This window comes from Apteryx mantelli, chromosome 1, assembly GCF_036417845.1.
Source record: "Apteryx mantelli isolate bAptMan1 chromosome 1, bAptMan1.hap1, whole genome shotgun sequence".
Lineage (NCBI taxonomy): Eukaryota > Metazoa > Chordata > Aves > Apterygiformes > Apterygidae > Apteryx > Apteryx mantelli.
In genome coordinates, this window is record NC_089978.1 from 21,930,730 (window position 1) to 21,944,706 (window position 13,977).

General features: G+C 48.9%; 1 protein-coding gene across 2 annotated transcripts in view; it reads left to right on the top strand.

Annotated features, from left to right (window-relative positions):
- The first annotated feature begins 4,728 nt into the window (after positions 1–4,728).
- FGF9 (fibroblast growth factor 9) overlaps positions 4,729–13,977 on the top strand; it is a 28,582-nt gene continuing 19,333 nt past the window's right edge. For both annotated transcript variants that reach the window (XR_001295403.2, XM_067289651.1), the window contains exons 1-2: positions 4,729–5,121; positions 11,980–12,083. Coding sequence is in view for 1 of the 2 variants with exons in the window: in XM_067289651.1 (XP_067145752.1) it covers positions 4,845–5,121; positions 11,980–12,083 (381 nt within the window). In the remaining variant the exon portion in view is untranslated. The remainder of the gene's footprint in view (positions 5,122–11,979; positions 12,084–13,977) is intronic.

The following is a 13,977-nucleotide window of genomic DNA, read 5'->3' on the forward strand; positions in this document are numbered from 1 at the left end:
TAATTATGGGTTTCAGTAACTTTTCATTGCTGAGATGACATGACTTTTCTTTGGAAGATTAATTTGTGCATTTATATTAGTAGTTTAATGCCCTCACCGTCCATTCTAGGGAAATGCTGAATCACGTGTATAGCATAGCAGGTGGGATTCATCTTATCATATCTAGACCTGTGTTATGTAGAAGTCTACATCTAATATAGGCTCCCTTCATACACAGGGGGAAGAATACGCATCTCTAGAGCATGAGTCATGTCTTCCTAAAGTAGATGCCTTGAATAGGTCAGATGATTCGCTCCCTAAAATTGTACCTATTTCTCTGCATTAAAGAACAAGTAATTTACTTATCTAGACTGCAGCAGCATGCAGTGAGGTGAGATTAATTATACGCTATCATATTCAGATTTGTATTATGCTTCAAATACCCTGAAGATTCCTGTCTGCAAAGAAATCTGAAAATGACATTGCTTTCTATATTATTTTCTATTTATAAAAAGCAGCTCTTTAAAGTTTGCTGACTCAACACATTTTTTAGTAAAGTTGGCAAATGCCATGTGTTTCACTGGCAAGTTGTAGATCCTCTCTTGTTAACAGCATAAATCTTCCATTTCTCCAGCTGCAATGTTGGGAAATATATGAGGGAGGTATATTGTAAGTCCAGAGTGAAATTCTGTACTTTTGATGAAATTATGCAATCTGGGGGGAAGAAAGAAAACATTTCTTGTGGCAGGCTGTTTTTTTTAAATTGGTGCTCAAAAACTGATGTGAGAAGTTGTTGTACAGTTGAACTGGTAGGCAGAGTACAGGTGAAACAGTTAAAAAAAAAAAAGTCATGATGTCTAAAACTTGCCAGAGGTGTCACATTAGCGTAGTACATGCCAGAAGAATATGTGCCAGGAACTGCTTAAAAAATGCAAGATCTTCTGACCAGCTCCGTTAGCAGGAGTTAAAATCCTGCATAAAGCTGATGAGTAAGCTCTTGATGACTCACTGTGGCAGATGCAGTCTTTAATTCCAGGAGGGTATAAGGGAAGTGGGTGTGAATCTCTAGTTGAGGGGAGTTAGGGGTAGAGATGTTTGTACCTCAGTGTCTTGGGGATAGAAGTGTATGCTTTTAATATAGCCTGAGATATCAGTAAAGCCAAACTTCTGTAAGGGGTAAGTTTGACATTACACATCACACATAGATTTTATGTGAAGCAGGGTTAGAACACCACCTACTCGCAGATGGGTATAATTTTGGGGATGTCCTGCATAATTCATGTGTGGCTTTGATACTTATGAGTAATTTAGACATCAAAGCCTCAACTTAGATAACACTTTTATAACACCAAACTTCCTATAGCCAATAATATGTAGGCTTTCATGCAAGTTCCTTAAAAAATGATACAACTACTTCCTTCTTTACTTTTAGATATTTTACATAAGTAATGCTGTTCTGAAGTACAAGGTAGAAAATACTGAAGCCTGGACTAGAGAAAAAATTAAAATCCCATATCTTACTCTTCACTGGGACTAGAAATGTAAATTTTAAAGGACTGGAAGCCTCTTTCCCATTGTTTCTAGACTGAATAGCACACCAAATATCAGGACCTCCAGTCCCTCTGTTATAATCCTTGTGCTTTGCCAGTGGCATGAGCTTTAATTTCTCAGCAGTCCAATTTCCTAACAAGCAATTTTATGTTCTCTTCCAAGTCACCCATTATGCATGGAAAAAAACTTCTCATTAATAACCATAAAGCTCCTTTATTGTTCTCCTTCAAATCTCCTTAAAACTTCCTTCTGACATAAAACACTTGTCATTGGCTAGGCCTGTTGCTTTTTATTCTCAACACTGCTTTTCCCTTATCCTTCCCCCATGTGTCTGTAGTATACACCTGTTGTCTTTCATCATGGGTTAAGATCATAAGCTCTTTGGGCATAGACCATTGCTCTTATTACATGTGTCTACAGTATCCAACACAATGGGACTGTGATCCCTGAATGGGGCCTCTGGGTACTACTGTGATCAAGTTGATAAAGAATAATGATTTTTGACATGGGGAGTTCTGCAGTTTTTACCAAGTCATTCTGCAGTTGTTCACACTGATATAACCATTGTGTATTTGAGCAGTGTCCTTAAACCTGATATATATGGTAAATGCTGTGGAACATTCCCAGAGAGCATTGGAGCAGTCCTTGCTAGTGCTGATTTTCCTGGGTTTTGGGGAGGGGGAGGGGGATTGGTCTGCTCTTGCACATCAAAATGCATGGACTGATGGGCAGCAACTGTTTCTTTTTGTGGGTTTGAGCAGAACTGGAACAATGGGACCCTGCTCTGCAGCTCCTGAACCCTGTCCTGCAAACCGTAATAATGGCCAGTGGAATCACGTAAAGGGAGATGGCTGGAGCTGCAGGGTGGGTTCACGTGCCACTGGTGCGCAGTATGTCCTAACAGTTTCGTAAATATCCCTGGGGATGTGGGACGCAGCCTTTCCCTGCTGCAGTCCCCCCTGTTAGGTATGGGAGCTGGAAGTCTCCTTGCCTCCTCTCCAGTGTGGAGTCCCAGCCACAAGCGGGGAGAGGCACAAAGGGTGGGTTGCGCCAGCCAGAGCTGGGCCGCTGGCTTTTGGGGTGGGGAAGGTGAGGAGAGCTGCTCCCTCTTCTGCACGCCCATTGAGCAGTGAGACATGCAGAAAGTCGGTTATTTTTAATTAACCCCCTTGCAAAATTCTCCTTTCCCTGAGCTCTGTTTCCAGCCTCCACCAGTGACCTTCCGGGGCCCTGCCCCCTCGGAGATGTACATCATCATTCACACCATGCAATCTCTCCCCCTAGCCCCCACGATATTATGTTTCCTCTCCTTTTCTCCCTCTCTCCTTCTCTTACCCCCCCGCCCCAAGGTCCTGCCTTCAGGTTTTGCATTTAATTCCCTGGGGCTGCCGGAGTTATCCTCTCCCTCGGCGTAAGTCTCCGTATTGTGCCCAGTCCTTGAGCTGTGCTCCAGCAGTCCTGGAAAACCAGGAGACTCTTCTGTCCCTTTGCTAATTAATGCAGCTGTATTGGAGCGCGGCGAAACAACAATAACATCAATCATCGACATCATAAGAAGAAACATAAATCCTCCCCCCCGCCTTCCCCGGATCTCTGCCGGCAGTTTGAAATAATAACTTCTTTTTCGGGAGGAAGATACTTTTTCAGCAACGGCTTGGGGTCGATTTTCTGCCACAGTGCCCCCCGCCCCCCGGCTGCCCCCTCGTAGCCGCCTCCGCCTTGCCCCGCGCCGGGCTCCGAAAAACTCGCGCCGGGCCCCGGCCCCGGCCTCGGCCCCGGCCCCCGCCGGGGGGGCAGAAGCGGTTTTGCCCCCGCGGCGGCGCAGCGCGGCGGCCCGGGGCCCCGGCGCCCCCCGCCCCGAGCCGGCAGCGCCGCGGCCGCGCAGCGCCCCGGGCTCCCGAGGGGGCGGCGAGGCGCCGCGGGGGGGGGGGGGGGCGCACTGCGGCGCGACGGCAGCACCGCCGCCCCGCCACCCCCCCGGGGACCCCGCGCTGCCGTTTAAAACCCGCGCCGGGACAGCGGCAGCCCGGTTACCTGGCGGCGGCTGCAGCTGCCCGACGCCGGGCACCGCACTGCGCTCCGGGGCGGCCGCCGGGCTCGCAGCCCGCCGGGACCGGGGCCGGGGCCGGGGCCGGGGCCGGGGCCGGGGCCGGGGCGGGCCGGGGCCGGGCTCGCTCCCCGCCCGCTCCCGCCGCTCGGCGCTGCCGCCCGGCCAGTGTCCCGGGGAGCGGGCGCTGCGGGCATCCCCGCGGCGGGGGCACCGGGCATATTCAGCGGGTGCCCCTCTCCCCCCCCAAAGCTTGGCCCGTTCATGTATTCGTTGGCCCGGCGCGCGGCCGTGCCGCAGCGCGGAGGCAGAGCGGCCGCGAGCAGTGCCTAGCGCTGGAGCCGCGGCTGTATTGCAGCAGGTAGGGCTGCGCGCTAGGACCTCGGAGGAGCCTTCCCGCAGCAATCAGGACTACCTTAAACCCAGCCCAATGCCTCTTCCTGCGCCACTCTGCGTGCTGGATGGAGATCCACAGTCAAGAGCTGCAGCTCAGTGCTGGAGTACAACATTTCACAGGGAGCCCTGCAGAAGCAACACCTGTTTCAAGCCAGCCAAGAAAGACACAAGCACTTGTACGTTTCTGCTTTGCTTGTGGATCGTCAATAATCCTAACCCAATGGACATCTGCTGAGCCTCCTGAGGAGTCTGGATAATAGATTTGGACGTCAAAAGTTATTTTTTTTCCTTTTTCTTTTTTCTTTTTGGATTTATCTCAGCCAACAACGTGAGATTTCCCCCCTCCCCCCTTTGCGGGATTCATGCTGATGTATGCAGTCTGTTATAGAGTAAAAACAGCGCATGCCTTTCTGGAGTCAGAATCCATAAATCCTGACGTAGCCTGTGCATCTTAAAAAAAATCCCTAAAACGCCTAGGTATTTAAGTTGCTATGGTCATTCTTATCTTAAACCAAATGGAGAAACTACGGATTTTTTTCTTTATTACAGTTGGATGGGCTGAAGACCTTATTGCTTGCTAAGAGCTGGGGATATATGCATATATATAGATATACACATCTATATGTTTATAAATATGTCAGTGTGTGAGTATAAAGTGGTGGTTTCTTAGACTAACTGGTTTGACCTTGAACCTGTACCAGTCAAAACAGAATATTACTTTTATTTATGCATTTAATGGATTGAAGAAAGAACATTTTCTCTGTAACTGCGATAGGGAGGGGAGAGGAGTGGAATATACCTAATCTTATATCTCCTGGGTTTGGCACCATCATTATTGTTTATTCTTATTCTCTAAAAGCAGAATCTTCTGATGGCTCCCTTAGGTGAAGTTGGGAACTATTTCGGTGTGCAGGATGCAGTACCCTTTGGGAATGTGCCCGTTTTGCCGGTGGATAGTCCGGTTTTGTTAAGTGACCACCTGGGTCAGTCTGAGGCAGGTGGGCTACCCAGGGGGCCTGCAGTCACGGACTTGGACCATTTAAAGGGGATCCTCAGGCGGAGGCAGCTATACTGCAGGACTGGATTTCATTTAGAAATCTTCCCCAATGGTACTATCCAGGGAACCAGGCAAGACCACAGCAGATTTGGTAGGTATTATCATTAACCCTTTAGTGGTCATGTGATGAAATAATGTGATAGAAGTGCGGGCGGGGGGAGTTGGGGGGGTGCGAAGCGGGCGGAGAGGGTTTTTTTGCGGTGATGTCTGATCAGCGAAGGGAAGAAATGAATGTGTCCGGAATTGCAGATATTCGCAAGTGGCACAACCGCAGCGAAGCAGGAGCCCGCACCAAAGTCACGGCGGTTGTGGTGGCGATATTTACGTAGCGCCAAGTTCTGCTTAAGTGTAGATACATATTGGGAGGTGGTGGTGGTGGTGGAATTTTTGCTCCGGACGTTTCTACCGAATGATTTGATTTCACGAGTTTAAAGGGTTTTTAATCATTAACCACTACAATTTAAAATTCACCGAGTTTCCTGAAGGGAGTGGCTGTTGTCCTGTACGCAAATTAACGCAGGCTTTTCTTTCGTTTTCTCTCCCGATTACCTGCCCTAGTAACTGCCTGGCTTGCAAATTGAACGTATTCTGATTCTCGGCGAGGGATTCAGCGGCAGCGGCTGCCGGTCCCCGCCGGGGCCGGCCGGGGGCTCGGCTGCCCGCCCCGACGGGCGGTGGTAGCCCGGCAGTAAGAGCAGTGCCGGCCCCGCTGCGGAGGCAGCAGGCAGCAGGCAGGAGGCTGGGGCGCGCAGGTACCGGCCCCGGGCTGCGCTCGCAACCCTGCCAGAGGCGTGCAGCGAAATGTGCCTTTCCGGAGCGGTGCGGTGTGTAAGGCTGGGAGCTAATTTTAAAGAGCATTCCGAGGATTTCATTTCCAGGGGACGCTATTTGTGACTCAGCACTGAGGGCTGGAGGCTGGAGGGCTCATGGCTCCATGCACTTTGGAGAGCCTGTGCACGCACACATGCACACACACGCGCGCACGCACGAGTCAGCCGGGCCTGGAGCTTCCTTGCTGCCGGGGAGGTTGTTAAAGGCCCGGCAGGCTGACTATGCGAAAGTAGCTGGAACAGCCTGGATGATCCGATTCTTTGTTTTTTAAGGAGGGGTGAGGAAAATATGCCAGGTTAGCTAGCCACGCTCCCAGCTGTTGGAAGGAGTTAACTTGTGAGTGAACCAACCTGACAGCACTTAAATTCGGTCGTAAAAACAAAGTCCTGTGCTAATTTTTTTTTTTTTTTTTGCTTCGTGTTTTAATGCCAGATGTTGAACGATATCTAAACTGTATTTTATTGCTTTGCGAAGCTGTTTAGATAATACCGGTGTTGTAGGAGATGGTCGCCGAAGGGCGCAGACGGGAAGGGGCGTCGCGGGGTAGGGGAGGGAGAGAGGGTTCAAACTCGCGTGGTGGCAGGTTTGAGACCCCCCTCGGCCCCCTCTCCCCGGCACCTCGGCGCGGTTTCCCGCACTGCCTCGCTGCCGCGCCGCACGCCCGCCGCGCTGTCCTTGCCGCGGGCTGGGCGCCTGCGAGCACGGGCCAAGGGGGGGAAAAGTGCAGAAAGTGTCCTGCGGGAGCGCGGGCAGCGCCACGGCGAGGGGAAGGCAGGGATTTTGCACCTGGGCATCTTCCTTGGCACAGGGAGACGCTGTGAATAGCCGCTTCAATATCGGCGCGCGCAGGCTCCCCCCTTCCCCCTGCGGGTGCGCACCCGCGCACACCCGCGCTCACGGGAGCAGGCGGAGGGCGGGGGGCCGCGCGCGCGCGCTCGGGGGCCGCGCGCTGGGGAGCGCTGCGCCGGGGGCGCGGCGCGGCGGCAGCAGGTGCAGCGCGGCCGCGCCGCTGCGCGCACCGCCCGCGCCGCGGCAGCCGGGGCTCCGGGCCCGGCACCCCGCGGCCCCGCCGCCCCCGGGAGGAGGGCCGCCAGCTGCTCCCTGTCCAGCGCGGCCCTGACCACATTGTTCGAGGCGTCTATTTTTAAAAATGGCTTTGCAGCCGCAGTTGTAGGAAGCTAACAATTCCGAGGGGCAGCTATTCTCGCCCTTGGAGCGTCTTGGCTTTAAATAGATGGTTTTCTTTTTTTTCCCCATTTTTTTTTCTCTCTCTCTCTCGGTTCGGTCACCCTCTTCCCCCCCGAAAGCACCCTTGCACTAACTCTCGGTAATGCTCCGATGATGCCCCCCGCACGGTCGTGCAGGCTGGGCAAGGCGATGCGGCGGGATGCTTTGGGGTTCCTGGCTTAGAGAAGGGGGATATGAGTACCTGTGTCCCGGTGCCGTCACATTGCTGTTGTGTTTGTCGGCAAGTGGCCGAATGGCAGATGCTTTTTGGGTTTTGGTGATGGTCAAGTCTTCTGATTACCCTGCGAAGGTCTGCGGGCAACTCTCGGGAGCTGCCCATGGGGAGAGAGAGCTAACTTGCTCGCCTCTGAGCGTGTGGGGGAAACCTCTGTGTGTGTGTGTGTGGATACCCGAGTCAGGAGGAAGTTTTCCTGCAGGAATAAGGAGGACAAAGAGAACCCCGGGGGCTGCGCGTAAACTCTTCTCATAGCTCTGCCCCGTGGGAATCCCCCCTCCCCTCCCCCGCACACACACGCACACACACACACCTCTGGAGAGACATCAGATAAGAATAATTCTTTTGTGATGCTATGTTGGATGTGTGCCTATTGCATACAATAAACCGAGCCATATTGTGTGTCTATACTCGCCCGGTTCTGGAAGCCCTGGCATTTCGCAATACCTGCAGTAAGATGTCCATCTCTAAAATAAAAGCTCCTCGGGAGAGCAGGCTTGGGTCCCCCCCGTAATGCGATCCTATGTGATCAAAGCCTTATCTCTCCTAGGTGACAAAAGATTTTTTTTTTTTTGATGCAGTCTCCTTTAGTCTAGGGCATTTGCTAGACAGTGGAGTCATTGTAAATTCAGGAACTCTGTAACAGCGGAGAGGCGTGCCTCTGTGCGTCAGCACAAGTACTGCATGCACAGCATTAAAAAAATAGGAGCATGCAGGAAAATAAAAAAAAAAAGCTTGTCAGCAGGTGACCTCCGCTCCCCGGGACCTGCTGCTACAAGGAACCGCTGCGTTCATCATCTGCAGGAGCCGCGCAGCCGCCGCCTCCTGCCTCCGCACCTCGCCCTGCCCGCGCCAGCTCCCGGGCTCGCAGGCGCTGCGGAGCCGGGCGGGCGGCGCAGGCTCCGCGGCCGCTGCGCGGGGCCCCGCGGCGGGGCGGCCTCGCTCGCCGCTGCGGCTCGGGGGTCCCCGCCAGGCCGTGTCGGGGCAGAGGCCGGCTGCGCGGGGCGGGGGCTGCTCGCAGGCAGGGCCCGGGGGCCGCAGGGCGGTGGCGCCAGGCAGCGCAATGGGGGGGGGGGTGAGGAGCGAGGCGGGTTTTGGGGGCGACAGCGGCCCGCGGGGTGAGGGGGTCCCCGCCGTCGAGCCCTGCTGCTCCGGCCGCCGGTGGCGTCCCCGGGGCGCTGCGGCTGCGCTGCCGCGGCCCCCGCGCCCCGGCGACTTTGCCGCTGTTAAGCGCCGCGGAGGGGAAGGGGGGAGGCACCGCGCGCGGCGAAAGCCGAAAGCCGAGGAAGGGCCCTGCCGCCTCCTGGGGAGCTGTCGCTGTCTGCGCTCCGGGCTCTTAATTGGCATAATGTGGGGGAGTGGGAGGAGCGGTGACAGCTGTGACAGGCGGGAAACATCCCGGCTGAAAGGTCTGTTCCAGCTGAGTGCCAAATGCGGAGCTTTCTAAAAGCAGACAGTAGGTGTCGGGAAAGGAGCCGCGGGAGCGGAGCAGCCCTGCTCGCTCTGCAGGGAGAGGGGAAAGCCTGGGAAATCCCTCCTGGCCTCTCCCCTGGGCCGCCTCCCCACCCACCCCCTCGCTATCTCTTTCATGAGGCTGAACTTGCAGTAACTTCATCACGAGGAATTGCTCTTCTTTTTTTTTTTTTTCCTCTCTGTATTTTTCTCTGGCTGAATGATTGTTTGCTAAATATATTACAACACAACTCTATTTACCTTGCTCTGTGTCTGCAAGTCCTCTGTGGCTTCCCTTCTCTGTGCTTGGTACCTCATTACTTCCTCTGGAAATCTGACAAATAAGCAGCTGGCAGAGATGCTTGTTTACTGTGTTAGCTATTGTAGACGGTGTTTTAGGGTGCTCAGTGGAGCTAAACTGCTTCGATCCAGCAATACAAAGAGAGACTATATATCACAAAGGACAAAAATGCAAAAAGGGAAAGAACAAAAAAAGATTCATCATTGCAAAGATGTTCATTGCTTAAAGCCAAGACAGATGCGCTCTATTGTTCTATTCTTTGCTCTAGATAAACCAGAGGAAACTTAAAATTTCATATTCTGTAGATGACCTCTCTCCTGTCTCCTGTGAGGTTGGTGGGAGTGCAGGACTGGCTGTACACAGCCAGACTGGTATCATGCTGCTGTTCAGCATGGCCCAAAGCTGGATCATGTGCAAGGAGGTGGATGAAGGGCTGATGTGGACACATAAAGAATAACTTTCCCACAAAGTTTCTTCCTACCTCTTTAGGGAGGAGTGAGTCTTTGCAGTCTCTGACAAGAAGATATTCTGCAGGATCTCATGTACTGAGACAGTTATTTTCTCTCTCCCTTCTTCTCCCCCATTTTTTGTCTCTAAATAGGGCCCTAGCCTTTAAAATTTGGAGCTGTCCTGATTTTCATTTGCTCCAGTCTCATTCTGAAGAGGAATATCTTTTTTAATATCTGGTTCAGATCCTAAGTACTGTGTGCACATTACAGAAACTATAAAGTGAAAATATTCACAAGAGTGTTGGGCCAAATTATGTAGTCCTTAAACTAGCAAAACTTGTGGCAGACTGCATGGTTGGCCCCAGACAATCGCTTGAGGACTTAATAGCATGGCACATAAAGCTTGTTGTGAATAGGCTTTTGAATTTTTTAAATGAACAAGTCTGTTCTGATCTCAAATATGTGGATGCTCTTTGCCAAGTACCTTAAACTCATCTTCTGCACTCACAATAGGATGTGACAGTGCTTTTTTGTTCTTTTAACACACTAGGCAGTGTGCACCCAAATGCTTGCAATGAGGACAGCAATTAAAGTCTACATTTATACTGATGTGAAAGATGCCAGACTCACTAACTTAGCTACAGTATGGTATAATACACACTTAACATAAGATTTAACTTCAGTTAAAATGCCTGGTAATATGTATCAGGAAATATGATAGTTTAGTGAAAGCTTTACAGAAAAAGCTTTATTAAGAAGTCTGGAAGTATTGCATGTCCAGATATAAGGGGAATGTTTAAATTGTTTCAATGCATCAATTGTATCAGAAATGCTGTCATACACCATATAAGCAACATACTACCACTTTTTGTTACTTCAAAAAATTCCATAATTACTAAATATTTCCTCCCAATATTTGTGAAGCCATTTTCCTTGTATGTATGTAGAGAATAATTTAAAATGCCTAGGCCTTAAAACAGGGTTATCAAAACGCTAAGAATATGGTGTTTGTAGTACTGAATAATATATAAGGTAATGATCAATAGTCCCTTACAGGGAATACATTTCATCTTTACATTAGCTGGGCTATAAATTTTCCCTATTGGCTTCAACCCATGCTTTGTTAGATTTATGTGATTCATGCCTGTTATTGATTAGCGCACAACTATTTTCCAAGAGATGCCAAATTAATTGTTCAAAAAATCCATGAAAGTGATTTTTTATTGGCCATGTGAGGTTCAACACATATTATACTGTTATTGTATTATTTCATGTAAATATAATTTCCAAAAAGCTTTAAAATGGTTATGTAGTGTGCTTAGTCATAAAATTCAAGAAATATATTGAAAATGCTACTCTATGTTTTATTATGTGGCTCAGAAAATAGTATACTGCAGCAGTATGCTGCTTAATGTTGCTGGATAACTCCTGTGAGATCATTAGACTTACATGAACACTCCGAAATAGGAAGCAATTTCCATTTTGTTCCACAAGAATTCTAGGTCTATGCAAGACTTGACTGGCAGCATCCTCATTGAGGAGGTAAGCAATTTGCAGGGAAGGCTGCCAAAAAACCCCAAACCCTCAGAAGCAGATGACTTGGTATTTGATACAGACACTTGCTGTACCATGCATGTCAATGCTGAACCTAGGGAGCTTTGCAAAAGCAGTGCTTCTCTGCAAAATGTTCTTAGCTGTAGTGCACAAATGCTTCTGTGTGAGGTTGCTATAATGTGTACAGGAAGAATTAATCATTTATACACTATTATTTAGGTTGAGAATATTTTAATTTTCAGATTTGAGATGAGTAAATACACTCCAAAGAGTTAGAATGATTAATATCTAGACAAATATGTGTGGGACTGAATTGTACTACAGATTTTCATTTCTGGATCCTCTGGAAGATCATACTGTGAGTAAAACTCTTTCCATGTATTCCTGATTTATTGATGCCTCGAAGCAGATCTTTTGGTTCTGTGTGTAACATTTTATTTTCATCTTGCAGTTCTGATTCAAATGTATTTCTAGGAATTTATTTTGAAAACCAAATCCCTTAAGTTCTTTAATCATGGTAACTTTGGTTACCTGAATACTTGATTTTGTTTCTTTGAATATATTGTTTGTTGTGCAAATCAGAATACTGACAAATGTGGTGTAATATGACTGAGCTTTAGATTTGTGTTTAAAAATGCTGAGAAAGATTGAGACTAATCTTTTGATTTGCCACCTTAATGCTCTCTGCAATGCGTTGTTCTAGTAGGTGCTCAAAGGACTTAAGTGTTCAAGAACGACAGTTGAAAATATATTCATTTGTTCCTCAACTTCCTCAAAACAACTTTGAAAATGGAAAAACTCCTTTGAAAATAGCTGCTTGTCACTCAGGGATCGGTCACATCTGAGAAAAATCTTTTAATGGAAACAACCTGTACATTGTTTTTTTCCTGTATGTTGTAGGTATACTGGAATTTATCAGTATAGCAGTGGGCCTGGTCAGCATTCGAGGAGTAGACAGTGGACTCTACCTTGGAATGAATGAGAAAGGGGAACTGTATGGCTCGGTAAGTTCCTAGCTGTCTCCAAAAATTATAACCTTTGTGTTCTATAACAAAAATAGTGTATAGCTCCTACAAGCCCTTATTGTGCTAGGTGCTGTAAAAACACTGTTTTTGCTTTAAATATCTTGTGATCTAATCAGAAACAAGATTTCTTCCTGTGGTATAACAAATAAGGAAGAGGGAACGGGTGTCAAAATCAGGAATGAGTGATAATGTATACTGACCACAATTTAGATATAAGCAGTGGAGATTAATGGCCATAGCTGGTTGCTGAAGACTAAAAGGTGTACTGTAAGATCTGTAAAAGCGTCTTTTCAATAGAGACTTAAAAGGAGACAAAGTCACTGCTTTTTGTTAGTAGGCAGAGAGCTCTCTAGGAATTGGAATGAGCAAGTGGCAGGGGAGGTAAAGGGTGGCATAAAGGGGTGAGAAAACAAGAAATGAGAATGGATAACAGTTGTGAAAAGCAGAGGAATAAGGGCAAGAGGCTTGATGGTCATGTCCTGGCAGTTTGGCTGCTGCTCCCTGTGGGGATGGCAGCAGAGGGAAACGGTTTGAGGAAGTAGTGAAAATAGAGATTTCTGATGTGGGAGTTCGAGTGGTGAACAAACCTAGTTGCAGCTGATGGGTGACCGTCCTTGGCAATTCTAGGCTGTCTTGGAGACCTCCGCCTTGCTATCCCTGTGCAGCAGAGCTGTGTGGGACATGACCCTTTCTGGTAATTCGAGACCTCTGGCAGCCCCTGGGGTTCACACTCTGGCCAGATCATGGGCAGGAGTATCTGAAATCAAGTAGGTAACTCCCCAGACTGTAGAAGGCAACCACTTCTAGCAGTAAAGTGCCAGCCTCCAAAACTGACAAGGCTAGCAGGACTAGAGAGGTACCCCAATTTGAGGAAGAGGATGGCAGGTCCGAAGGAGAGGCAAATATCTAAAATGAAGGGAGGTTGTGTATTCTTTGGGGTTCATTAGAGGCTTGAAGGAGAGGATTCCAGTGATTGACCAGAGGTTGGTGGGGGTCTGGTGGGGTAGGCATTGAAGAGAGACACTCAAAAAGGAGTTAAAGTAGTAACGAGTGTGACTTTGGGTGTAGCTGAAGATACATGTTTCAGAGGGGAGACTGGGAAAAGCGTAGGGAGGGAATTGAGTGGGACAACAGCTAGAGTGAGAGGAAACATGAGAAGGTGGGGATGAGTAGAGGGATGAAAACAGAAAGAGTAAGAAGAAAGTCTAGCTTTCCAGTACTCGATCTGTGGAGACCTTAAAATATGAAGGTCCAGCAGCAGTGTTCTCAGCAGGATATCCAGGTTGACTGATCCCTCCCTAACAACCTCTTCTGTGAGAGGGGGAAGGTAGGGCGGGCAAGGTGACTGTCCTCTGGGAGAAGAGCAGGTGAAGGGTGGAAGTGCAGAAGGGCGCAGAAAATAGCACAGAGGGGAGGCAGAATAGGCGGTGGTAGGATGAGGGGCAAGGCTTGGACGGAGAACGTGTGAACAAGAAGAAAGGTGGGAGATGCAGAGGTGGTGGGAACCAGGGAGTGGGAAAGAATGGAGGGGCAAAGAGAAAGGGAGTGGATGCAATGACAGATGGAAGCAAGCTGCCTATGGATAAATACATTGTCATAAGTAACAGTTCCTGTGCAGCTGATCTGTAGTATAAAGAACCAATTAAGTCATGAGTAGTTTTATGATTCAGTTAGACAGCAAAAAGGCAGAAAACCAACAGTAATATGGATCAGTAATGTTGAAAATCAGCAATAAGAGTAATCATTTAAACAGATAAATGTGTAGTCAGTGAATCAGTTAAGCTATTCTACACTTCAGATATTCAGAAAAAGAAAGAAATGTAGAAATGACTAGTTATCGATAGACCTTAAATACATAGACTTGGGACAGTAA